The sequence below is a fragment of the Phoca vitulina genome, unplaced genomic scaffold (genome assembly GCF_004348235.1).
Source record: "Phoca vitulina isolate PV1807 unplaced genomic scaffold, GSC_HSeal_1.0 scaffold1, whole genome shotgun sequence".
NCBI classification, from domain to species: Eukaryota; Metazoa; Chordata; class Mammalia; order Carnivora; family Phocidae; genus Phoca; species Phoca vitulina.
In genome coordinates this window covers 77,374,357-77,401,033 of record NW_022589704.1, presented here as the reverse complement: position 1 = coordinate 77,401,033, position 26,677 = coordinate 77,374,357, and the positions used below count along the sequence as shown (strand labels likewise).

Sequence of the window (26,677 nt, the reverse complement as noted above, 5' to 3'; positions counted from 1 at the left end):
TGTTAAAAACTACCTTTTAAATTTAGGTCTTGGAAGAAGGGAAAGAAAGAACTCCCAAAATGTTCTAAGCAAGGAATTCTCGGTGCCGAATGGGGGTGGGGGTGGGTATTGACTAAGAAACAAGACCAGGATGTCCGAATCTGTCCTAGCTTCAAGCTCTCCAACTTCTCCCCTTTGCTCTGAATGTCCTCTGTGGCTATAGACTCAGAAAGACAAATGAAAAGGCGGCAGGACGAAGTGTCTGTGCTCTTTCTATCAGAATGGCTTCCACCAGGCAGATGTTTAAAAATGCCACTACAGACATAGGACTGTTAATCAACCAAGTAAGATAACAGAAGGACAACACTGTGTCCTTGTAATCACAACTAAATTAAGGTTGACATGGAATAGTAGCACTGACCTGACTGGCAATATCAGTAGCATTCTTGGCCCTCATGAAGTCGGGGGTTTCATTGGCCATGGCATTCAGGCCTCTTCCTTTGACTTCCAACTCCAAGTCTCTCTTATATTCTTTCTGTAGTAGCATTAAAACAAGAGTTACCTAACTTCCGTGACGAGGCAGTCAATGTACAGAGTGACGGTAAATCCACATACTATACCACTATTCGGTTGCTAGTGTTCACCTTTGCTATTCCCTGTGGTCAGATGCAGTGGTGGCCACTGAAACCTGTTTTAGGAAACTGTTCTACTTGTGTCCACATGTGAGGCTTCCTTTTGACCACTTTTAGCATTCTCTACTTAGAAAATCAAAGTAAAAAGGGCATTTTAAATCTGGTTTGCTACATAACTAGTACTGAACTTAGGTGCATAACACTCCAATGTGATGTTGTAATTTAAATGAGCACACCAAATGGATCATGGTTAAATCAAATACTATTAGATAAATAACAGATTACGAAACCCACTGGATGCAAACCATAGTATCGACTCATCGGAAATCGAGATATATATATATGTATGTATATGTATATACATATATATATAATTTTTTAAAGATTTTATTTATTTATTTGACAGAGAGAGATACAGCGAGAGGGAACACAAGCAGGGGGAGTGGGAGAGGGAGACGCAGGCTTCCCGCGGAGCAGGGAACCCGATGCGGGGCTCGATCCCAGGATCCTGGGATTACGACCTGAGCTGAAGGCAGATGCTTAACGACTGAGCCACCCAGGCACACCGAGATATATTTTATTTAACAGTTAATAAAATATATCTTTTTTTTGTTGTAACTTGGCTAGGGAGGAGAAGACGCTGTGGGCCTACCTCGTTGAGAATTTGAGTGGCGTTCTTTGCTCTTAGCATGTCAGGCGTGTCTTCCATTTCACTGAGACCCTTCCCACGAATGCTTTCCTCTAGATCTTTCCTGTATTCTTTCTATATCACAAAATAAAAGCAACAACACTGACAAGAAAGCCTGGATCGTTCCTCTTAGGTGAAGAGCCAAACCAAACAAGCAAACAAAGACCAAAAAAAAAAAAAAAAAACCAAAACCTCCAATTTTAAGTAGTTACAGCTTAGTGATTAAAGATATGATAAAGGCAGGGTATAAGCTTCATCAGTTAATATTAAATATCAGATAAGAAACTAGTACATTTCATTAGGTATTCAAGTAAAAAATGAGAAGAATTAACGTGGGTAAGAGATTAGGTGGTAATACCAAACACACGTGAACCCAACTTGAAACCCGCTAAAGTTAGATAGATGGTGATGAAAATGGTAGAAGGAACACACTGATGAGTGTCATTAGTGCAATTATTGGGATCAAGAGCGATAACAAAGACCAAGTGGACGCTACCTCGCTGGCTATTTTGGTTGCATATTTGACATGTAATAAAGCTGGTGTGACCTCCAGGCCCGTCAGGTTTCTGCCTTTAATGGACTCTTCATAATCTCTCTTGTATTCTTTCTAATGTGAGTAGTAAGGAAACACAAATTAAAAAAAGGATCTTTATTACAACTTATTTCTCACACCTAGGAAGAAAAAAAAATCACAACACTGTCCTTCCATGTATGACCCCTTAACTGGATCATAGTTTAGCTAATGGTCACACATTTGAAAGGTGTCTGGTTGTTCTGGAAATATTTTGTCTACAACATATGGCCTCAAGGAGACTCAGAATTTGAGAAGCCTGTTGGGCTCCTCGTTCATATGTCCAGCACTGTAACTGAGGCTGCCCCACCATCTGCCTCACAGCAGGGAAGGACAGCGGAAGGGGAAGGACATGTGTGCCACCAAGACTCTGAATCCACTGTCATCTCTCCTGAGGCAACAAGATTTTGCTTCTGAATTAAAAGTAAGGGGAAAATAACAACACAGAGGAAGAAGAGCCTGAGGGCACAAAATGCAAATTTGGCCCTTTTCATAATCATGACTTATTATTTTTAATCTCCGAATAGATAAGGTAGACAATGAGACACAGAGAAATCCTAAGATTTTGTCCTCCACTGAGTCACAAGCTCCCTCATCTCCTCTCTAATCCCTGGACTAAGCTGTCTCATTGGGAGACTTGGAATAAATCCTGGAACTCCATTTTTATAATTTTTAATTTTGATAGAATTTTAAATTTACAGAAAAGTTGTAAGACTAGTACAAGGAACTTCCATAGCCCCTTTACCCAAATTCACCAATCGTATGAAGTTATGTCAAACGTTTGATTATTTGGCCTTCTTTACACAGAAAGCTCCACAGAGTGCTACTTTATTAACAACCATTTAGGTGCCTCAGCGCAGTAGGTAGCGCATCGGTCTCATATTAACAACCATTTATCTTTACGGTTGGAGATATGCCGTATGGGGGAGAGGTAAAAAGCAACCCAAAATAAGTCTGTTTCCCAGTGAAAACTTCCTAAAATTCAAAATAAGATTCCATTCTTCTCTGCTGTTGGTTAAAAAGGAAAAAAACAAATTTTTTTAGATGCTTGTGCTTACATTTCTAAATTTCTAAATAGGAAATATGGCATCTTGACATCTGATGTTTTGATAAACATCTTGATCATGACTCTTTTGTTTGGCCTGGGGCTTCCTATTAGGAGCATTCCAAAGCCAGTGGTGGTTCTGTGCAGAGGGAACTTTTCATTCATCAAAGAAAAATTCATATACCATTCAATATAATTTGTTTCAGTTAAAGTTAAGAATAGTTTGCTATGTTCTAATGCTACAAAAGAGTTGAAATAAAACATATATGATTAAGTATTTACTATTTGGAGCATTTAGTATAACTGAACCATAACATTTCAGAGATGGAAACATTTTAGTGACCACATGTGAAAAAGTTCCATTACCTACAACTTTTGGGTAACAGAAGGCTGGGTATGTGTGTGGGCAGAGCTTGTCTTTAACAGCTTGATGGCACGTTTGTGGTGTGTTTTGTAGGACTTACCCCACTTTGCATCTGCTGAGACTCTTTGGCAGTGATATATGTTGGTGTTTCAAAGTCCAACATGGGCTTTCCTCGTTCCTTTTCATACTTTTCTTTGTATTTCACCTAGTGATGAAAAGCCTTATTAGATAGATCTCCTCTGGTCAATTCCCAGACAGAGACCAGTGTAGGGATAGTATTTTTTAACTGATACATCAGTCCACATGGATGGCATCTCATTGCCACTCAAAACAGGTTCTTACGTTTCAGATCTAGCACCTTTTTGTTGTTGCCTGAGAGAAAACACCCTTACTGTCGGCAAGGCAGAATTAGGATTTGTGTTCAATTCAAGAAGACGAAAGAATCACTGCAGAAGAATCAGCTGAGAGAAAGGCCAAGGCAAGGAAACGCATGGGGAACGTCCCCCGTCAGAGAAGGTCGGCCAAGATCAGATAGGCCTAGTGGTGAGCACTGTAACCACAGCATCTGTCAATGTTTCTGAGAAACATCTCCAGTTTTTCTTTTATGAAGAATTTTATCGGAGACCTGGGGTCTCGATTCAAGAGATAACACACACAACTTTCTTTATATGTCATGAACTGGATCTAGGTCATAATCGGTCACATATTCAATGCAGCCAATATAAATTCATATAAAAATGAGAAAGAGTTTACATGTGGACTGACTTACTAAGAAATCTGACGTTCTCAAAAGAGCCCTAGTGCTATTTTACAAATACAATGTCGTCATCATTACAAATACAATGTTCCAATCCAATGGAGGATGTGGACATGCGATTAAGAGTGGGGGCAGCCCACAGATACTCAGAAATGGAAAGTCAGAGAGGCAGAGGCCCTGTTCACATAGCATCTTCATAGCAATGCTCAATCTTAGCAATCTTGCTGAAAATAGAAACCTGGGGGCACGGGCTCCTTCACAGATGACACGAAGACACTTCTAGTAATTTAGCCCTCTCGGTTAATGCCCAACAGGGGACCTAAATAATTCTGGATTTGTGACGTAGGAAGTCATGTGATAGCAAACTCCTTCTCTGAGTCCTTTCTTTGGAGAATCTTAATTATTTTACAAATTTTCAATTCCTTAAATACCCACAGATACTTCAATGGTAGATTTAATCATGTTACTTTTCTGCTCAAAATCCTCCAAAGGCTCTCTATCATTGCAACGTTTCCTAAGTGGGGGTGCTGACTCATGAGGGCACACTGGGGTCATCGTATTGGGACTGTCCCCCTTGTAACATAATCTTTGTGCTTCCAGCCCATCAGTGATCTGAGTAACACACGTTGCATGTATAGACACTATTTCTCCAATACGTGTTGGTGCTGTGATACACAGCATAAAATTTTGTTTCAAAATGCAGCTAACTTCCAAGCTCCCCTGTATCTTTGGACATTTTCCTCCAGCAATGGTTACTAAAACTATAACTACCATTCTGAGGGGGAATTCGTGAACGTTTTTGACATTGTAGCTGAACGTGCTTCAGGAAAAAAAGTCTTGATTGACTTACTATACTCTGTAACTCTGTGGCCTCCTTTAGATGAAGCTGCTCCAGATTATCAGGTATTGTGTGGTAGTGGCCTTTACTCTTCTCATAGTTCTTCTTGTACTGGTACTGAGGGGAAGATGGCAAAAAGGCACATGGATGGAAAAGCTGCTCAGCATTTCTATTTTTCCTTTTTAGGTTAGATATTTACACAGCAGCATCGTCAAGACCAAGCTAAGAGCAGCAAACACTAAGTGGGGGGTTACGCGAATGTGTCAAAGGAGGAAGATCCACATCCAGTACTGCCCAGCTGATACACGATGGCCAACACTTAGGTTATATGGCGTATTCAAAGAGGTTGGAAAAGTGAAAAGTGAAAGAAATTACTCCAAACCATGATTCTCTGTCCTTAGAAGCAGGGAAGGACTTAGTTAATTGGAAAATAAAAAGTTTAAATATTCTAAGAATAAAAGCTTTTTTACATTCTGAGAGGTGTCACAATCCGTGGAGAGTTGATAGACTAATGCTGTAATTTGGAAGGATAATTTCACACAAAAGAGCCTTCTAATAAATCTAGCGTCCCGGAAGCAGAGAAGGAGAAATATGTGAGCTCAGCAAAGGAATTCTGCTGCAAACGGGTGAAACATGCTGTTTCTATAGCAAATGACTGAGCTTACAGAACTGGCAAGGTGGCTTGTATTCAGCACATGATTCATTATCAAAGATTCCTTCATATCAGTCGCAGGCTTGTGAAGTTTCTTCAGGTCAGCTTTATATTTAACCTGCATGTGAAGGGGGAAGAACGAAATCACATAAACAGGAACTGGAAGACAGTACTAATGGAAGCCATGGAAAGATATCCCATCCGGAAACAAATTCTGGAGCTGGTGATGAAAATCCACACACCTCATTCACAGTGGCTAAAAAGTGGAAACAACTCAAGTGTTCATCAACAGATGAATGGAGAAGTAAAATGTGGTGTATACACACAATGGGATATGATTTAGTCATAAGAAGAAATGCAATTCTGACAAATGCTACAACATGGATGAACCTTGAAAACATGATGCTAAGTGAAGTAAGCCAGACAAAAAAAGGGACAAATATTGTATGATACCATTTATATAAGATTCTCTAGTAGGCAAATTCACAGGGACAGAAAATAGATTATAGAGGTTACCAGAGGCTAGGGGGAGAGAGGAATAGAGTTATGGCTTAATGGTTGTACAATTTCTGTTTGGGGCAATGGAAATAATAGTGGTAGCTGGACAATATTGTGAATGTAATCAATGCCACTCAACTGTACATTTCATTTATTATTTATTTAAGCAATCTCTACACCCGTGGGGCTCGAACTTACAATGCTGAGATCAAGAGTTGTATGCTCTTCTGAGCCAGCCAGATGCCCCTCAATTGTACATTTAAAAATAGCTAAAACGGCAAATTTCATGTTATATATTTTGCCACAATTAAAAAAAAAACATACCTCACTTGCGAGATTGTTAGCATCTTTCATGACTTTGTAGAGCTGGCTGTCTTTTGGATTGAATTTCGGTGTTTTGCCCTTCTCTTTGTCGAAATTTTCTCGGTATTTAACCTAAGAGCAAATGCGAAATTCCAAATTATTTCTGAACATCAATTAATTTGAAAACTAAGAAATGGAGGAAATATAAATACAAAAGAATAGGTTATATATAAAGTGATCATATAACTTATTATCCGCACTAGGACGCTTTTAACAGTAAAGAAGAGCACAACCAATGTTATGTTGGGGCAAGAGGCAGTCAAGGGTAAGACTGAGTGCTATAGTATTGCCTCACTCATTTTTATATTATCCAGAAGTAGGAAAGATAATCACCTCTTTTTAATGCAAAACAAAACTAAGTGGAAAAAGGCTAAACTAAGTGGAAAAAGGCTAAAGGCTTCAGGCTCCATTCAGTGATCTAGTGGAGCCTTCTGACCCTAGGAACCACCAAAACCAAAAGCATTTTAGGTCTACTGTAAGGAGTTCAAAGAGGGGTTGTAAATGGTCCAGAAGAGTGAGACATAGGAATCTGTTAATTAGGAGAATTTATTGTAATTTTAAAATAGTACTTTGGCTATATCATTTTGATTTTTTCAAACTTGGCAAAAAATGGCATTTCTGAGTAAAAAAAAGAACAGAGTGTGGGGGGGCAAGACCCTCAATATGATTTTAGGCTAGAAGAAAGAAGTGAGATATTTTACAATAACGACAAAAATAAGATTAAGTATACTTTTAGGATACATAAAAGTAAAAAAATGCAAAGGGCTAACTTCAATTTAAAGAATAAGCATAAATACCAGCTTACTCTAATAGCTGTTCCAAATTTTAATACATTTTTTATATTTCCAAGGTCGTGCCATCATCAAGGTAAAAACAAAGAAATGATTTCGATGTTGAAATTTTGAAGACTTTGCTGTTTTTGAAAATTGAGAGGCTCGCATTTCTAATCCTGCGTGAAACCTCAGATGTGGACAAGGAGTCTGGGTTTACTCCCTGTGGAAGGCTCGCCTCAGGGTTTATAGCTTCTCAGTGTGGCCCCCGGCCCACAGGGTCTTACCGATGTGGGGGCCTCCCCCATCCTGACTTTGCTGTCTGGCTGATACTTGGGGTAGAATACCTCAAAGGCCAAAGGAGAGGGCAAAGGCACAGGGCTGCATCTTACGACGCCTCCGTGATGGGGCATTTGAAGAAAACTAATGTACTCATCAGGGATGTAGGACTGACACCAGCAAACTGACATCTCTTTCCCTTTTTCTCAGCTATTTTCTTAACCTCGGTCAGGGCACTGACCAAGTTACACTCTTTTCTGTTGATTTTGTGTTGGAATGTGTAGAATGCTATAGAACTTTGTTGAAGGATTTACTTCTGTGCACGCCCATGCCCTCCCTCTGGAACACGCCACTTGGAGTAGGAAGATAGAGTAGACTTGCTCAATAAATGTGATTTAATTGAATGAAAGGAAGAGAGTTGTCATGCCTAGGTAAAATAGCTAAAGAAGATGATTTACAGGAAAATTCAACAGAATGAGGCATTTCCCCTCAGCACCCTGGATATACCTTGATTATGTATCACCCCAAACTGTAATTATTTATCTATGGACATAAAGACTGAGGACATCTGTTCACCCCCCCAGTTCTCAGCCCAGTCATGCAATATGCAGATGCTGAACTGCATCTGGTTGGGTTCTAGAAGTTCGAATTTCGTGACTCTTGCCTGTTAAATTCCCACAGGTGACTCAAGTATGAATGCCACCCTTGGGATATAATCCCACTACCCGAGGAGAGGTGCCTGTAGGACCTCACAGGCTGATGTTTTTGTTCCATGAAGACCATTAAGCACACAAACATCTAGACATACACCCATAAATGGAAAAGTAGAGAAGGAGAAAGGCCTAGAGATATTAGAGAGAAACAAGAGACAAGGTCCTTGGCAGACTTTTACGATCTAACTTTTCAAAGCTCAGCAGCGCTATCAAAGACCCAGGATCTCTTTTGTTGCTACTCCTGCATTTCCGTGCTGGGAATCACGTCTTCCTGCAAGGTTTTTCACATGAGAGATGCCACTCGCGCATCTGTATTACCTGGCTGCTCAGCCTGGCTGCCTTCTTGGCCATTTCAATGTCTGGGCGACCAAGCATGCTTAACCCATGACTGCCTTCCTTGCGGTGCTTGGCTCTGTACTCCACCTGAATCAAAGAAAACCAAAATGGGCAATACATTCTAAGAGGTGGGTGCCTTGTACTACTTGGTGGCCGTGACCTCTGGGGAGCAGGTACACTTTCACCACATACTTACCTCACTGGCCTGTTTGGCCGCCTGCGTGGCCTTCTTGATGTCTGGCCGATCAGCCACCGTGGTGTAATGCAGGTTTTCTTTGGCATCTTTTTTGTATGCGACCTTTATTTGGAGAGAAAAAAATGTTTACTCGCGTGGGAGATATGCTGTCTTTGAAAAAGTCCTCATCAAGCACAAGCAACCATTTTATTAAAGCCAAACTGATTTTTAAAATTACCCTATTTTTTAAACTACCAGATAGGGAAATTAGGAATACCACTCAATGAAACCAGCCCAATTTGCACCAATATGCACCAATTTGGGATCCACTGGCTCAACGGGCTCCCTGAGAGTGTGAACAGGGGGAACTTACATTACTCTGCTTCTTGGCCACTTCCATAGCGTGCTTCACCTCCGGGGGCTCCAGCATGATGGAATAGTTGGATTTCCCTTTCTCCTTGACGAACTTCTTTTTGTAATTTGTCTAAATAGAGCCAGAATTACTTATGTGAGCAGAGGAATCAGGGAAAAGAACCGATTTACTTGAAGAACTGTGAGATCTCCAGGAAAATCCATGGCTCCCCATTCTGGCATCAGTCTGGAACCTGGATCTCTGATCCATAGTCTAGCTCTTCCTTGTCCTTTCTGTCCTGGAATCCAACACTTGTAACACATGGCAATCCTGGGAGAACTGACTACAAGCAAATTAAACTCTAGCTTTTAAAAACATATGGAACCATATAGGGCTCATAAAAATATAATAGCGAGATTATTAAAGCATTATTGATAAGGACAAAGCGGGCAGGGATTACTGAGAAAAAAAGTAGAGATTTTACTTCTCTAAAATTGTTCAGCAGTTTAATGATAGGAGAGGCCATTCTTAATCAGCAATGCTTCCCCCTTTTATTAACGCTAGGTTCCTGACATCTTATAGCGCAGATAACATGTCCTGTGGCAAAATGCCCATTTGCCATAGTTGCCATAATAGGAAACCTAATAAATATGGAGTCCTCCTTTAAAGCAGAATTGAAAATTCACACACAGGCACTGATGATGGTTAAGGGTGAAGTGACGTACAGGAAAGCAGTTATAAGCAAAAAGGCAGCTCGCCCCGGATTTCCCAGGATCCTAAGGTCGAGTGGTGTTGCTGCTACCAAGAGTCCTGGGGCTTGTCACTTACATCACTGACATTCTTGGTCACTTCCTTGACATGAATGGTGTCCCTGGTCTCTGGCAGTGTTGTATACGAGCCCTGGGCCAAGTGCTTCTTGACGTAGTCCTTGTACTTGTTCTGAGGGAATCCACAGAGAGCTTGTTAGAGTGTCTGCCTGGGGCATTCGTCCAAGACGGGAGCAGAGCATATGTTGCTGGAAGGTTACCTCAGACACCAGCTTGCTGACAGTCTTTGCCAGGAGGATCTGCGGAGTGTCAGGCACAGCGTGGCAGGTTCCTCTTTCCTTGACGTGTTTCTCTTTGTATTTCAGCTGCAGGGGTGAAAAAAATATTTCTTTAGCTCCTCTGGGTATCCAGTATATATTTATGCAGTCCCCGAATCACTAGATAGAGCTGGGAAAACAGAATCACTGACACAGTAACATTAAACTCAATAAAAGGTTTGATGTTGGGAAATCTTGGGAAATAGCCGAAAGAGATTTTCTTTCTCTCTTGCAAGTTGAGGCTTTAATAATGATCAAAATGGATCTCATGATGAATCTTTATACACCTAGCCTTAGTTCAAAGGACCTTCAAACATGTCATTTGACCCATTCCCGAATCCTGGGAGACATTATTATTTTTCCTTTACAGATGAGGAAACATAGGAAGAATATGATCACACAAAAATGCATATTTCCTCATAGAATCCAGCCAGAACTTCAGTTCCCAATTCTCACTGCGTGAACGATCTTGCGGCGCAGTATATATTAAGAATGGTCACCTGGATTTTATAGCTTCCCCTGCTTGTGTTAGGGGATTTATCCCTTTATCGCCCTGCTCTGCCACGTCACTGTCATTCACTGGGGACAGGGTCATGTTTCGGGACCCGCGCCTGGGCTCCTGCACCAGCAGCCTCCTCCGTCCTTCCCTGGTGTCGCTGGGGACTGTGCCGCAGAGGACGGCCCTGAGCCAGGTTAGGGGTCACAGAAGGCACTGGATACTTACGTCACTTTCTATTAAAGAATTCCTCAGGGCCAGCACCATGTCTTTATCATCAGTGACAGAAAGCTTGCAACCTCTGAGGAACTCTCGGTCCAGCTTATACTCAAACTGAAACAGAAGAAAGGCAGAGGAAGAAGCCGGCATTTACTGTAATCTGTAAGGAATCCTCCTTTTAAGGGTACTATGAGGACTTGCCACCAAAATGGAGGCAGAGACTTCCTGGCCCCTCACTGCCTGCTAGGCTCCCCCTCTCTAGCCCCGCGGCCAGGACCAAGCCCTCCCTGCCTGCTCACCCCCAGTTCCTCCCCAGCCTCACCCAGGACTCTGCACCCTAGTGCTGGTGCCCAGCTGTGGGAGACCAGGCTCCAAGGCAGGTCTGCTTCCTGCGCTTGCCTCCCACCCCTCACACCAGCCCCCATCCTTCTGGGATCTCGAGTGAGCTAGGCTGACACCCGCGACAGCGGTTATTATGAGTAATTATTCATGCTTCTCAGGCATGTCAGAGAGCCCGACTGTCCCCTCTCACATCGCTCTGCTGCAGGGATGACTTGGCCGCCTGGATGAAGTCCGGTCGGTCGGGGGTCCACCTCCAGTGGGCTTTGTTGGCTTCATACTGCTTCTTGTAGTCCAGCTGTTTGTAAGAAGATGAAAATAGGTCAATTCGTTCAGTGGGCTGAATTCATAACCACGCGTGGCACAGAGGGACCCATCGTGCTTCTCAACATACAACAAATCATGGTTCCTGATGCAAGCGAGAGCCCCAGTTAACATTTCTGTACAATTTATGCCACTAGTCAGCCACTGAAGAGGCCATCTCGTGGGACCGTTTGGTCTCAAAATAGGGGCTAAAAATTGTATAGGCCTCCAGGTGAAATAATTCTAGTCCCTTTAACTCTGTCAGTGCAGCTTTATCATCTTCGCAGTCAAGGGCTTTTAATTTCTAGCTAACCTCAGGCTTAATCTTTCTTAAATGATTAAACTTACAGTATTTATTTCATGCCAGACACTTTTCTCAGTGCTTCATAACTACTACCTCATTTAATCTTTGCAACAGCTGCATGAAATTGACAGCTGAGGAACCAACCAGAGGGTTAAACAAACTGCCCAAGGGGAGGCAGCTCGTAAATGATGGAAATGACAGAAATGACGGGAATGACGGAGCTGGGACTCAAACCGGCAGAGAATGGCTCCAGAGAGGCTCGCACACTTGCTAGACCTTCCCCCAAGCTGGCCATTTGGCTGCCTGGGGCAAAATCTGAGGCACAGGACCACACATAGCTTAATGTGTGTCCTTGGAAGAGCCCTCAGTAGCAGGCACCTTTCTTTCCTCACTCTTTTTCTCTCTGTTTTGTCAAGGTATAATTTGCACATAATCAACTCTGCATACTTTTGAGGAGTTTTTCATGAGGTTTGCTTTTGATGCCATGGGTTTCCACCCATTATTGTTAAATTTTTCAAACATACAACAGAGCTGCAAGAATCCTAGAGAATACCCGTACATCCACTGCCTAGACTCTACATTGTACATTTTACTGCATTTGCTTTTTCACACACCCATCCTGCTACATACCCAGCCCTCAATCCATCCTCGGGACACCTGTAAGCTACCTGCCTGCCCCGAAGGGTATTTGCTGACCCTGAGTAATATATGTTCTCTCTGGCACTAGTGGGCATTCATTGGATTATAATGGTTTCATTATGTAACCATTTATATATTTTTTAGAAGTTAATACTCATCAAAATGCACAAAAATATTTCTGTGGTTGAGGCTTTAAGGTGTCCCATCACACACACACACTAAAAGAGTCCGCAGGGAGATCTGAGCAGGACAAAGACATGGGCTAACTTCTGACAGCCTCAAGTGACTAAAATGTGCTTGCGTGCGTGCGTGTGTGTGTTTTCCAGAAGAAGCACGTTCTAGAGCCGGGCAAGAGGAAGATACAGAGGGTAGAGGGAATGAAAGATGCTGAGACACTTTCCAACATGCAACCTTCATTCCAGAATTAAATCTCCTGTTTCTCAGCCACCTGGCAGGGAGCCTGAGTGGGTATAACACCTGTGGCATGGGGTTTGTCACCCTGGCTCTTCCCCACTCTCCTCTGTGAGAACCAAAGGCAGAATTTAGATTCCAGCATCAGCAGTCATGCTGCTGGGGCTCTTGATCCAGACTCATGAGCGCTCAATCACCTGAAGAGATGTAAAAGGAGATCACGTGTCCTGCAGAAGCTAAATCCCCCATTAGCCTTGGGAAAGTTTCTGGAACTTACGTTGGTGTTGACTTTGTAGGCATCCTTGGCTGCTTTGATATGAACAGAGTCTGGCACAATGGTGCAGTTGGACTTATTTCTTTGGTAAACTTCTTTGTATTTCAGCTGTGGGAGGAAACACAGTGAGACAAGGTTAATTTTTATAGTGGCCTACCAAGCACTAAAAAAGCAAGAAATTAAAACCGTGACTATAGTACATAATGCTTCTTAAGACAGAATAAACCTGTTGTGAAGAAAAAATCTCAGATCTTAAAACTAGCTCCCCGGAACTGAGTATGGTCACCAGGGGCACCATAGGATTTATGTCCCCTGAGCTTGGCTGAAAGGGCCATGTGTCTTTTTCCTTCCCCAACTCAGAAAACACTGAGTTCAGAACATCTTGAAAACTGCTGATGGAAGAGAAACTTTCCCCCACTAGCTCACCCCGATGGTGTTGGTCTTGCCTTCTGTCTGTGCCCCCACAGTTCTGGCTGTTCTCATATCATGTTGTAATTATGTGCTTATCTGTCTATTCTTCCATTAAGATGAACCCCTTGAGGGCGAAGATTGTGTACCAATAAGTATGTGACAAATGAAAGAATTGATGGATGCGTCCATTACCCTCATTGCTAGAGCCAAATCTAGCAAGTTGGGGCATGTGTGGGTTTGGATGGGAGGGAGAGGGATGGGGAAGGCTTAGCTTCTGTGGGCTCAACCCAACCCATCCTGGGCCTAGCAATTCTAGCTCCACCCACTTCTGCTTCTCTTAAATACAGGCCCTGGAACATCGTCGGGGCCTTCTCACTACTTATTGCAGAGTATATTAGTTTTTTGTTTTGTTTTTTTTTAAGATTTATTTATTGAGAGAGAGAGAGGGAGGGGGAAAGTAGAAGGAGGGGCAGAAGGAGAGAATCTTCAAGCAGACTTCCCGCTGAACGTGGAGCCCTCTGAGGGGCTCAATCCCTCGTCTCATGAGATCATGACCTGGCTGAAACCAAGAATTGGACACTCAACCAACTGAGCCACCCAGGCACCCTGAGGATTTTAGGTTTTAATGTGGTTAAGTCTGAAAGTAAAACTGTTCTAAGGAAGCCCCATAGTCTCATCATACAAATCACAGTTGTCTGCACTTTGCCATGGACCTAGTAAATCAGTATTTTTAAGGGAAAGGCCTAGAAGTCTATATTTTTCATCAATATCTCTGGTTATTGTTATAATCAGAAAGTTTGGAGGAATGGATACAGAAATGCTTCATTTTTCTACAGTGAGAGGGAATGGGCTGCTTTAGGGAAAAGATCTGATAGAGGTTTATGAACAAGTGATGTTCATGTTTGAAGTGCCGAAACTTATTTTAACATAAAAAATATGAAAAAATATTTTTAAAATGTTTTATACATTCCTGCCTTCATAAACAGTGCACTGGATGTATTTTAACATTTTTCATGGCACATGGCAGAGAGGATCTGCTCAGCTGTGCCCAGTCAGTTTGCAGAATCACCAGCAAAAAAAAGGTGATTTTGTTTTCAAGCCACTAAGCTTTAGGGTGATTGCTACACAGGAATAGATAACTGGACCAGGGTTCATTATATCATGTTAGAAAGAGCCCAAGATGAGAGGGGCTGCAAACATTCTGGTACTTACATCACTGACTTCATCTTTGACCTTTTGGACATGCAGCAACATGGGTGTGTCATGGATTGTCGTGTAGCCTCTGGGCTTGGCCTTGTTGTATTCCAACTTATAAAGTATCTGAAGGAGAAGTAAAAGCAGAAGGAGACAATACTGTGCATCTCAGTTTACAATATAATGTAATGGAAATAATATAAATGCAAAGTTTTTTGTGTGTTTTTGAGTGTACATAAAGGAAAGAGAATTCTATAAAATCAACAGGCACTTTCATGCTTTCTGCTAAAACTCCATTGCCTCTAAATTGCCAATTTAGTTGGAATAATTCTTTATTGTAAAAGAAGAACTGTGAGCATAGCAGGACATCTGACATCCCTGCCTCCCTCCCACAAAACAGCAGAATCTTCCAGACATTGTGACAATCAAAAATGTCCCTCCACATTTGCAAATGCTCCCCGAATCTGAGAATCCATTCAGTGTTTCTTGCACTTACATCACTAATTAGTTTGTTGACTTTCGTAGTACGCAGATGTTCTGGAGTATCCACGATTGAGGTAAATTTGTCCTTTGATTTTTCATAATTTTTCCTGTACTTGATCTAAATTGTAGAAGAGACGAACAAGTTAACTTGAAGTAGAATAGAGGGCTTTAAGGAAGCTAATTTTCCTCAAAAGAGTCCCACAGCAAATAGCAGGATTATTAGATAAGCCACAGATGTGGGGAATGTGGGACATGGTGTCATACTTTCTCTTTTAATCCTAACAGAAATGTTTAATATAAAACTGTATTTGATAGCAACAGTGTAATGGAGTGGGCAAATAATAATAATAAATGATATTTTCCATATTTTTAGACATTAGAAGCTCAGGCCCAGAGAGGTTTAAAAAGTTGAACTAAGGGACACATATAGAATGAATCCCAGAGTCAGGACTGGATCCTTGTTCTCTGGACTCTGACAGGTAATGATTCACTTACAAGATGCTGCATCAAATATGTATAATGTCTTAAGGTATGTATCCATGTCAAAGATGAAACAGATATAAAATAAAAAATGAGTATACACAGTTTAAAGTACTTGTCATTTTTAAAAAGATATTCATTTTTGTAATTTCCAAGTCATGAGCTTTTTTCATGCATACAAGCTGTTTAAAGCAGTACAGATACAGAGAGCACAACAAAATTCCATGCATGATTATTTGATGATCATATTAGGACACAGGAACAAGTTCAGGCAAACAAGATGTTCTTATGGAGACCTCATCCCCCTCATTTCACGTGTTGATTTGGTGTCAAACTAAAGTGATAAAATGAGTTTCTAATACAAAATATTGATTAAAAACTTTTTTCATGCGGGAACAATGGCATTAAAAAAAAAAAAGAAATTATCACTGGGTTTTTTGGTTTTGTTTTTTTTTGCTGCTTCAAATGTACCTTCCAGCATGTGATGCAAAAGTGGTGGCATGAACTTCAATTGACCTTGTAGAAGGACAATGTCACCAGCAACATTGCCAACAGTGTGTATGAGGACAGATATGCTGGAAATAACCTAGCAAATTAGCATCAAACTCAAGAGGGGCCATAAATATGTACAATATTCAAGGAGCTGCACCGTGACTCTCATCTCTCCCAAATGGTACACTTGTAGTGATCATTGAACAACAGATATTAGATGAAAACATTATTCAGATATCTTAGATGCCACTGAATCTACTTAATATCCTCAATCCCTAAGGAATCCATTTCTTTGGGGCAAATATTAAAAAAAATTGAAATCAATGTTATACCAATTTGGAAATAAAGTCTCAGTTACTCTACTAGATAAGTAACTCTACTCAGTTACTCTTACTAGGAGATACTAGATGATGTATGGATGATGGCTGTTGCACGGTCACACATGGCCACAGGCAGAGGTCATTTATAAGGAATGAATACTTATGCAGCTTTATCACATGAAACCAGTCTGGGCAGGGAGCAGGGGAAGGAAATCAAGGAAAGCATAAAAGTGAACGCCCTCAAACCTTCTCAATCTCTTCTTCACATCGAATCAGACATTACCTGGCTCCACATGTGTGTGTTGTAGAGGGCAGTCAACATATCTGGACGCAGAATTTCATTACATCCTTGTTTCAGAAGCATCTTGGCACTAGATTTATATTTTCTCTGTTCATGCAAAGAGCAGTGAAGCACAGAAGAGACTTAGGAAGACAGAAGAGAACACGGCTCTATATCCCAATCACTTCTGAGTGAAGAGATGTAGGCACACACACTTTATGTACTCAAATATACATGTGGGTGAAGACACTAAATACATTATAGTGCAGAGCAGAATGACTGCAATACTTGCAGTTGAGCATCCATAATCCTTGTGAATGGGGAATAATAGAGCTAGTCCACCAAAACCGCCTTACAGGAAAGAAGACATCATGGGAGTAGAAAAATACACTAAGGAGTTCTGTCTTCTTTCCTTCCATTAATTTGTGTCTTTGTTTTCACTTCTGTGAATCAATCTGCAGTTCACAATTAGATCCTCCAGAAGAATCAAAGGGTGGGAGGAGCAACTTTTCTTTTTATCTTCACCACAGCACATGTGAGGACACAGAGCATGGACTGGCACACTCAAAGAGCTCATGGGCTCTTTGGGTGGCTAGACAGATACTTTGAAACAGAACATCCCAATATCATAGGCAGAACCTATGACATCCTTGCAGCAGACGGAACGACATCTCATGAGAAATCTGGAGCACGGTCCTGCCTGGGCTGTCCAGCCAGCCCCATCACAGTACCTGGCTGATCTGGTCGCCTGCGATCTTAGCCAGCAGATGTCTAGGCTCATCGACTACCAGGTGATATTTATCTTTCCGCTGCTCATAATCAGCTCTGTATTTTTTCTGCTCAAACATCATATCAAATTATAGCAAGAGTACAACTTCAAGGCTACACAGAAATGTCCCAAGATAAACACCCCAGAGAGCCAGAAATAGGTCATTTCTAAAGGTGGGCTTCCAAAGCATCCAGAATAGTAATAACATGGAGGTAAAGAGAGTCAATTGAAGATCACCTGGAGAAGGCTAGGGCTTGGGATAGATCTGACTGATGACACCAAAATTGGACTACCTTGTGCTTAAACATCTTCCATCTTTAAATACGATGCCATTAGCAATGTTAGATTTTATGGCATTGTAAATAAGGTACTGATGAGCTACAGGTTTACTGTCTAAGGCTGTGAGAATCAAAAAATATATTCATGGGCAAATTCTACCAGTCTTCTCATGGTAGTAAATTTGATTATAAAAGAGACCCTGAAAATCCTTTCTAAATTATAAAAACAGTAACAAAATTTATCAAGACTGTCTTCCTAGGAAGCTTCTGACTGTAATTCATCAGTCATCCTGCATGGAAATCTACTGAAAATGAACTAAATCAAATTTAAAAACAAAAAAAACAAAAACAAATCATATATTGAAAAAAACATACCATTGGCCACATTTTCATTTTTAGATACATTTTACTAATTTTCTAACATTGTTTTTTGATTTACATAAATCCATGGAAAATCCAAAGATGGGAAATTAAATATAAAACCATCCAAATGTAAGTTAATTCATAGCTTGCTCATTTTGGCCATTTTAAGCTGAATTTAAATTATTGCAACAGCAGTTCCAGGAAAGACTGGGTAGACTATAAAGGAATATTTTGGGTGCAAATGGATACTTCTCTGCACCAATGTATGAGTAACAGTGGCAATACATCCGAATGCATGAATCACAACTATCCCCTTAGGGGTGGCTCTTTCAACCACCGCCATTTCTGTGCCCTGGTAAGGGATGCCAAATTAACCTTGAGCTTCTGGGTCTCCCAACCCTACACAATATCATGTTTAAGGGAGTTCAGCTGATAGTCAACAAAATCCTTGACCTCCTTACTCTTGTCACCCAAAAGGCTGTGCTGCCCTATGCTCGTACAAACAGAGGCAATGATGGTGGTGGGGCCCTCACACCACTCTGGACAGTCCCTTCACTTCGTTATTCACTGGACAGTCTCTTCACTCTGCTTTTGGGAGAGCCCATCAGATGTGACCTTATAAGAGTCTTTCCAAATCTTTATCTTGAATCAACATTTAAATTGACCTTCCTGTCATTTTATGTATTGGGTTTTAATCAAATAACTCTATAGACTTCTTAAGGGAACTGAATAGGCTTAACTGGGTCAAGTCATACGTACCTCATTCATCAACTGAGTTGCGTACTTGAAATGCTTATTGATTGGACAATCTGCAACATACTTGAAATCTGACTTCGTCCTTTCAAATACCTCTTTATACTTATACTAGAGAAAAGAGAACACGGTTACTTGATAGCAGGCTGTGATTACCTTAAGAATGAGACATGTCATTTATCCTTTCACACAATTGAGCTAATTTATTCATGGAAGTTAACAAGTAATTACTGAACACTTTGCCTCCTAAGGCAATGAAGTGTATACCCACATGGATACCTGAAAACTAGCCCCACAACACATACTTTATTGAACACATATCAACTCGATCTATCTTCCATATTAGGCGAAAACACAAATCAGTTCCTTGGAACTTTGTTTCTATATATTATAAGGGTTATTATTTTATTTTATTCTATGTGAACTTGAAGGCATTTTTAACCCATTACTTTGAAATAATTTTCCAATAATTAATTAGATAATCATAATATTTTAATGCAGAGGTGAGCTCACATCTAAACCACCAGCTGTTTTGAAATGACCCCATGAACTAAGAATGTTTTTTAACAATTTTAGGGGAGTGTAAAAAGACTATGTGACAGAATGAATGTGGTCCACAAAGTCTAAAATATTTACTATCTGGCACTTTTCAGAAAAATTTGTTGACTCCTATTCTGGAACTCAAAGGAAGCTAACCCAACTACTTTATTTTGAAAATAGGAAAACGAGGCCATAAAAACAAAGTTATTTACCACACATCAAGTTTGTGGATTAATCCCACTTTGTATTTGCTACCATATCAACTCTAACAAAGTAAGTCACCCAGAGACATAGTAATAGGAAGGAAATTTGGGAAGAACCATGAGGAGTTATACTAAAATGACTTTTCATCAAATTCAAATAAATGATATAAATCAATGATGACTACAGTCAGTGAGGTCAGTACTAAGAAACTTTCTAAGTAGAGTGAACCATTCAGTATGTACTCCAACTACAGGGACTAGAAGCAAGGATAGAGAGAGACACATGAAAAGCTATTTCTTCAGTACTGATTCTCTCCGTGGGCACTGGAATATGTTAAATGCAGGTGGTTCTTATCCTTGAGTAGACATACCTTGCTGTAGAGAGTCTTGTTCTTTTCAGCCAGAGTGAAGTCAGGGGTATCATAGGCATAGCAACCAATGCCCTTAAGCGAGGTCAAATCTTCTTTATATTTTATCTGAGAGAAGAATATCATCAAAGAATTTTAAGAACCTATCTCCAAATAGTAGTAGGCTAGGATCAATACAAGTAGAACAAATAGAAGCTCTGACTGCTGAAGTATAAAGAATACTAAAGTATTAAAACAATTATTTAAGTTTCCAGTAATACTGATTTCTGCTCATTTTATGGTGTATTGTTTTATTATATATGGAAATTTTAATTTTTAATACTAATTAAAGCAATTCAAATTTAACAGGCATATTTTCCTAGAAAGCATATGAGCTCAGCAGCTATATTTTCATACAGAGAGCTGAAATTTCTAAAATGAGCATTGTTATGTGTCTTCATTGCTTCATGAAGTTGTCTCTTCAAATGATCAAAACAAGTCTATTTCCTAGATGAAGTATATTACTTCCAGTCCTGTAATATGATATCATACATTTAGAAGAAAAGTTTATAAATTTGAATATATCTTTCTCTTTCTCAAGTTAAAGCTCAGTTATGTAGCAGTGAGTTTTAGGATTTAAACATCCATACAGAAGATCTAAAATCTGACTGTTTCATCAGTCTTTATGCAGTGTTTGATTTCATAAGTCACATGGGAATATGAATTCATATGTAAAAACAGAAAGTTTCGAGACTCACATCACTGACTGCATCAGTAACTGCGCGATGGTGGAAATGCTCTGGGGGATCAGGAATGGACAACCAGATTCCCAACTGACTCATGTAGTTCTCCTTGTATTTCACCTGTGGTAAAAACACAAAGACAGCTACAAGTCTTACCCAACTTTAATGTAAAAAAGTCTACATTTCTCTAGAGAGTTTTAAGAAAGGGAAAATACTTAAAAAAAAAAAAAAAAGATGGTAGGTTATTAAGCCCAACAAAGTAGAAATATCTAGGGACATACTTTACTAATGTCATCTGTGACTTTACGATGATAAACAATGTCCAGAGCATCTTTCACAGTGTGGTATTTTCCTTTGGTCTTTTGAAATGTTTCTTTGTAACGTAGCTAGAAAGAGAAAAAGCACATAGATTGTGAAAAACCACCAAGTTAAATAATTGAGTTCTTTTAAGCTCGAACTCTCTTGAGTTTTCTCTCTTAGGTTTTCCCATGAATAAATTTATGAGAGATTAAAAAGCTCATTTTCACATCCAGGAAGAGAAGGACATCGGGAGAAAACTAATGAAATCTGAATAGAGTTTAATTAATAATGATGCATCAATATGGATTCACTCATTGTGACACATGTACTGTGGTAATGTAAGGCACTAACAATAGGGGGAAAAGGATATAGGGTGTATGGGAACTCTCTGTCCTATCTTTGTAACTTTTCTGTAAATCTAAAACTACTTAAAATAAGAAGTTTGTTTAGAAGACTAAAAATATCCTAGGGGATAGATTTTGAGGGTAGTATACAACTTTCTCAGCTTGTATTTTAAGCAAAATGGTCTGGCCCTGGCCCCCGAGAGTGTAGAACCAGCGCCTCGTATGTTGGTACGCCGTAGCGCTGAGCAGCACTCATGGGCATTTTACATTTAGTGAAGAGCACGCCAACTACCTTGGATGTTTCAGGAGATGCTGGCTCTCTGTGCTCAGCCCACTTATAGCAGACCATTGGATCTCTATACACCAGGTGTGGGTCCTATGATCTCTCATAGGATCAGGGGACAAGGTCCTCATCCAAGTAGCAGACTCCTTTCAGCTCCAAATGAAAATTGCTGACAAACTTATGGAACTAAGATACTGTTTCAGTTTTGTTGTGCCCTTTCACATTTCTGTTTAGAGATCACCGTAATGACTTTACGATGCCCTGAAATCCTAGAGCAATATTCTTAAATTGAGGGGTCATGGGGTTGCTGGAGCTTTGGGCTGAGTTTAAGTCCCAGTATGCCCAGTCCTCCAGGGATTCTGGTTCTGGTAATGGGTGCAATGCACCTGCAGGTGGGCTCTGAGAAATGAAACCGGTAAGAACTGGTTATCTACCCTGAGTTAATTTCATATCTTTATTAACAGGTAATCTCATTACCACTAAAAGCCAGTTGTGTCCTTGATCATGTGGTATGGGAAATGAAAGTCTGTCCCTCCTAATTCTAACAAATGTGTCATTCTCATGATTGAGATGGTCAAGAGAAGAAAGGGAAAAAACATTTTCTGCATGTTAACTAAGAGCCCAGCACTGTGCCAGGAACATTATATACATTATCTCGTTTTGTCTAACTTCATTATCACAATTCTTATCCTTATTCTACATACCAGAAAACAGAGTCTTAGAGAAATTAAAGAAATTATATAGAGTCATATAGCAGGCAAGTGACAGCAACGGGATTTGGAACCATGTCTGGCTGACTCCAAGACCATGACTTTATGGATAAGTGACAATTAGTTGTCAAGTACCCCTAGCAAATGCTACCAAAGAATTATAAGAAAGGGTCATAGTTTTGTGAAGAAGAGCAACGAGGAAAACCACAGGCGTTTAGCATCCCCCAGCGTTGTTCTTAGTCACTGTGCCTGGTACCGTTCGTGCCGTCTGCTGTTTCAGGGCTGTTGTTCCCGGGATCCACGTTGTGGACCAGGGCTTTGAACTACAGAGCACTGTACTATCTTCTGTGTCTTAGTTACCACCACCTCAGCTGTCCCATCACAACAGAAGAAAGAAGAAAAGGATGCATACATCACTGGCATTCCAGTAAGCCTTCTTGGCTCTGAGGAGGATTGGCGTGTCCAGAACAGGGGTGTACTTGTCCTTCATTTTTTCATATTGAATCTTGTACTTTTTCTAAGAAATAAAGATAGAAAAAAAGAGACAAACTTAAGTTCAAATGTTTTCATCCTTCCGAATTCACAACCATGTCACAGATCCAGCCTAGGGACATGATGTATCAGGCTTGATAAGAGAATAGCTTTACCTTTTGTGTTTGGATGCTGCTGAGCATAATTACAGAAATGAGCTCTCTGATCAGAGGCAGCAAGGGAAGGTTTTAAGATTTTTTTTTTCAAGATTTTATTTATATATTTGACAGAGAGGGACACAGCGAGAGAGGGAACACAAGCAGGGGGAGTGGGAGAGGGAGAAACAGGCTTCCTGACGAGCAGGGATCCCGATGTGGGGCTCGATCCCAGGACCCTGGGATCATGACCTGAGCCGAAGGCAGACGCCTAACGACTGAGCCACCCAGGTGCCCCTAAGGAAAGATTTTATTTATTTATTTGACAGAGAGAGACACAGCGAGAGAGGGAACACAAGCAGGGGAGTGGGAGAGGGAGAAGCAGGCTTCCCGCAGAGCAGGGAGCCCGACATCAGTCTCGATCCCAGGACCCTGGGATTGTGACCCGAGCCGAAGGCAGACGCTTAACAACTGAGCCACCCAGGTGCCCCAGAAAGATTTTTTTTTTTTTAAATAATTTATATATTCCAAGGGAGAGAGAGTGTGAGCAGGAAGGGGCAGAGGGAGAGGGACAGAGAGAATCTTAAGCAGATTCCCCGCAGGGTATGGAGCCTGATGCGCGCCTCGATCCCACGACCCTGAGATCATGACCTGAGCTGAAATCAAGAGCCGGCCATTTAACCAACTGAGACATTCAGGCACCCCAAGATTTTTTTCTTTAACCCAGTGCACCTTGGTGCCAAATTCCCGACTTACCTCACTGACCAGGTCCTTTACGTCTTTAGCGTGCTTCAAGGCTTTGGTCTGGCTTCCAGCGTGATGATGGGGTCTCTCTTTGGTGGCAAGTTCAACATACAGATACTAAATGATTAGAAAATAGGGATCAGATGTTATAGAGATAAAACATTTATTATTTAGTATTCAGTCATTTTCATTCATGTCTAACCCTTCAATGGGAGGATGGTGTCTACTTGTTGTTGTCCTGGTTTTTCATTTATCATACGTATTTCTGCTCATTTCTGTGTTCCACATTTGGAAACATACACTAGTTACCTAATACCCTTACTGTTGAGTATGGCCCGATCTAAAACCAGGTGATAAAGAATGCTGATGGAAGAATGAGAGGATTCTGACAAAGCCCTCGACACATTCCCTCCCCCCCCCCATTTTTGTCTGAATGCATAAAATGTGGTTCCATTTGTCATGAACGATAGATAGGTCCTACAGAATGAATCAAGCAGTTTGGTCCACAGACCATTCATCCAATGACGAAAATTGTACACACGACTTAGAAAAATAGACATGCTATTGCTTGTTTATGTACCACATAACCAAGTTATGATGGCCCCAAAGAAAACTGCTAGAGGTTAAGGGCCATGAGGCCGCATCAAGGACAACCAAGTGTGAGTCTGTTACGGAGCCAGAGTGGGCAGCCACACGCTACCAGCCCCCGTGACGCCAGCGCTGCGGGTTTAGGAGTCTCTGTTTATGAATCTCACCTGACTCTGAAGCTTCTGCCCTCGCTTGGCTCTTAAAAGATCAGGAGTATCAGGAACTGAGGTGAAGATTGACTTCTGCTTTTTGCCTGCAGCTCTGTAAACCAGCTGGACATAAAACAGTCATTACCATTATTTCTGCTTCATCGACACATTATGTTCTCTGCTGAGAGATGCCTTTAGTGCTTACTTCATAAAGAAACCAGGGCCTGTCCCGCTGCAACAGGCTCCGTTTCCACCCAATAAACCAATAATTTATTTACCTCCCTAGCTCTCTTTTTCCTTTTCCCTTGTAACAAAATAAGAGACATTCTGTAGCCTGCCCAAGATTCCAGCCTCCTACTGCGTTCTCGGTCCTATTCTCACCTGTCCCTTTCCAGGGGCTTGTGCCAGCAACTCTACCCTCGCCCTCTACATCTTCAGCCTTCCCATTTCTCCAGCCTTCTCCCTTCATCTGCAAACAAATTCTAGTCCCTTCCTTCACTAAGCCTTTTCCAATCTCTACCAATGACCTTGTTTCTACCTTTCACAGCCAAGCAGTCTATGTATTTCTTCTTTTTCTCTCTTTTGATTAATTTCTCAAGGCAACAGTTGGGCTTCCACCCAACCACACCAATGAAGTCACTCTCATGAAGACTACCAAAAACTTTACAACTGCCAAATACAAGAATGGTTCTAACAACTGAAACTGCTTAGCATTTTCATTCCTGAAAACATTCTTCTCTGCCTCCCATTCTGGCACTCTCCCCTAAGTGGCTTATCTTTCTAGGCACTCCTCAGCTTCCTTCTATGGTTCTGCCCTTCCCCAAAGGCTGCCACTGGCTGGAGTCAGGGTTGGCTTCTTTCACCTTATACATTCTCCTTGGGTAACCTCATCTGTTTGTAGGACTCAATCATCTATTTGAGATTGAGGACTTCAACAGTCTAAGTCTGATCCACCTTCTTCTTTCTCAGAGATGCTGCCCTAGTTCAACCTCTTGTAGAATTTCTTCTCTACACAGCCTCAAGAGGCTCCTAAAACACCTTCCTAGGTCCTCCATTGGACCACTCCGCATGGCTCTTTCATCTTTCACAAGTCTGAGAAGGATATTTTCTTAAAGCTCAGATCTAATCATATCTTAATGCTCAGAAGTAATTCTTCAATGACTTTTCATCAAGTCTAATATTAAGACAGCACCCCAGAATCTTCATGAGCTGGCTTTTATCCTATGTTTCTAGTCTCATTTCCCAACATTCTCCCACACTCCTTTTGTAATATTTGAAACTATTTCCAATTTTAAGAACTCATCATGGCCATTTTCATATACTGCCCTTTCTGCTTAGAATGTTCTTCCTCCTCTTATCTGCCTGGAAAGTTCATAGAGACCACACTGTCTTGTTTATTCCTATAGGATATCATTCATCATATTGATGTTTGTTTCTCCTCACAGATTATGGGCCCATGGAATGCAGGGGCTCAGCTCTATCATTCTTTTATCATCTTGTATTTGGATAAAAGATCTGAAAAGCAGTAGTCCTCTGATAAATGTTGAGGGAGCTTAATATAATGAAGCAAACTAGGAAGTACAAAGGGATAGCAAATAAATTCTAATCATAAATATAAATACCAGCTGAACAGATAAAATATACGAAATAATATGTATATACATATGTAAGCAACTGTCACAACTGTAAGCATTTCTATTTCTTTAACTACAAATTATATATAAGCACAAGTTGAAACAAAATGTAGCTCATCTACTTGGGGTTGTTTTTTGTATCACTTCTGAAAGAAAAGAGATAAACTAAATAAAAATTTACTATTTCTTCCAGGCTAAATTTCAAATAAAGCAAGTCAACAAACTCATAGAATCTTACAGTTAAAAGGACCCTGAATCATCTACTCCAATTCTCTAGCTCAGGAAATTGGGGTATTGAACATGTGAATTATACAAGGTCACACAGCAAACTGGAAGCAAATCTGGGACTAAAACCCAACTCTCCCATGACATTTCTATAATTTTCTTTGTATTATATTTCCCCCATACTTAGGTATGCATTGTTGATGCTTCTTCATTTTTTTTAAATTTAAATCTTAGTTGACATGGAGTGCAATATAGGTTTCTGGAGTAGAAGCCAGTGATTCATCACTTATGTAAAACACCCAGCACTCATCACATCAAGTGCCCTCTTCACTACCCA

At 40.7% G+C, this 26,677-nt stretch overlaps 1 protein-coding gene across 1 annotated transcript in view; it reads right to left on the bottom strand.

The window, feature by feature from the left end:
- Positions 1–26,677, bottom strand: part of NEB (nebulin) — a 195,348-nt gene that overhangs the window by 23,648 nt on the left and 145,023 nt on the right. Inside the window, exons 116-140 of the mRNA XM_032402834.1 lie at positions 24,500–24,604; positions 23,757–23,861; positions 22,787–22,891; positions 21,019–21,123; positions 20,753–20,857; positions 20,019–20,123; positions 18,911–19,015; positions 17,473–17,577; positions 15,183–15,287; positions 14,705–14,812; positions 13,085–13,189; positions 11,344–11,448; positions 10,821–10,925; positions 10,040–10,144; positions 9,841–9,951; positions 9,034–9,144; positions 8,682–8,783; positions 8,468–8,572; positions 6,349–6,459; positions 5,540–5,644; positions 4,887–4,991; positions 3,380–3,484; positions 1,796–1,906; positions 1,264–1,374; positions 401–514 (exon numbers count right to left, since the gene is read on the bottom strand). Coding sequence (XP_032258725.1) covers positions 401–514; positions 1,264–1,374; positions 1,796–1,906; positions 3,380–3,484; positions 4,887–4,991; positions 5,540–5,644; positions 6,349–6,459; positions 8,468–8,572; positions 8,682–8,783; positions 9,034–9,144; positions 9,841–9,951; positions 10,040–10,144; positions 10,821–10,925; positions 11,344–11,448; positions 13,085–13,189; positions 14,705–14,812; positions 15,183–15,287; positions 17,473–17,577; positions 18,911–19,015; positions 20,019–20,123; positions 20,753–20,857; positions 21,019–21,123; positions 22,787–22,891; positions 23,757–23,861; positions 24,500–24,604 — 2,664 coding nt within the window. The remainder of the gene's footprint in view (positions 1–400; positions 515–1,263; positions 1,375–1,795; positions 1,907–3,379; positions 3,485–4,886; positions 4,992–5,539; positions 5,645–6,348; positions 6,460–8,467; positions 8,573–8,681; positions 8,784–9,033; positions 9,145–9,840; positions 9,952–10,039; positions 10,145–10,820; positions 10,926–11,343; positions 11,449–13,084; positions 13,190–14,704; positions 14,813–15,182; positions 15,288–17,472; positions 17,578–18,910; positions 19,016–20,018; positions 20,124–20,752; positions 20,858–21,018; positions 21,124–22,786; positions 22,892–23,756; positions 23,862–24,499; positions 24,605–26,677) is intronic.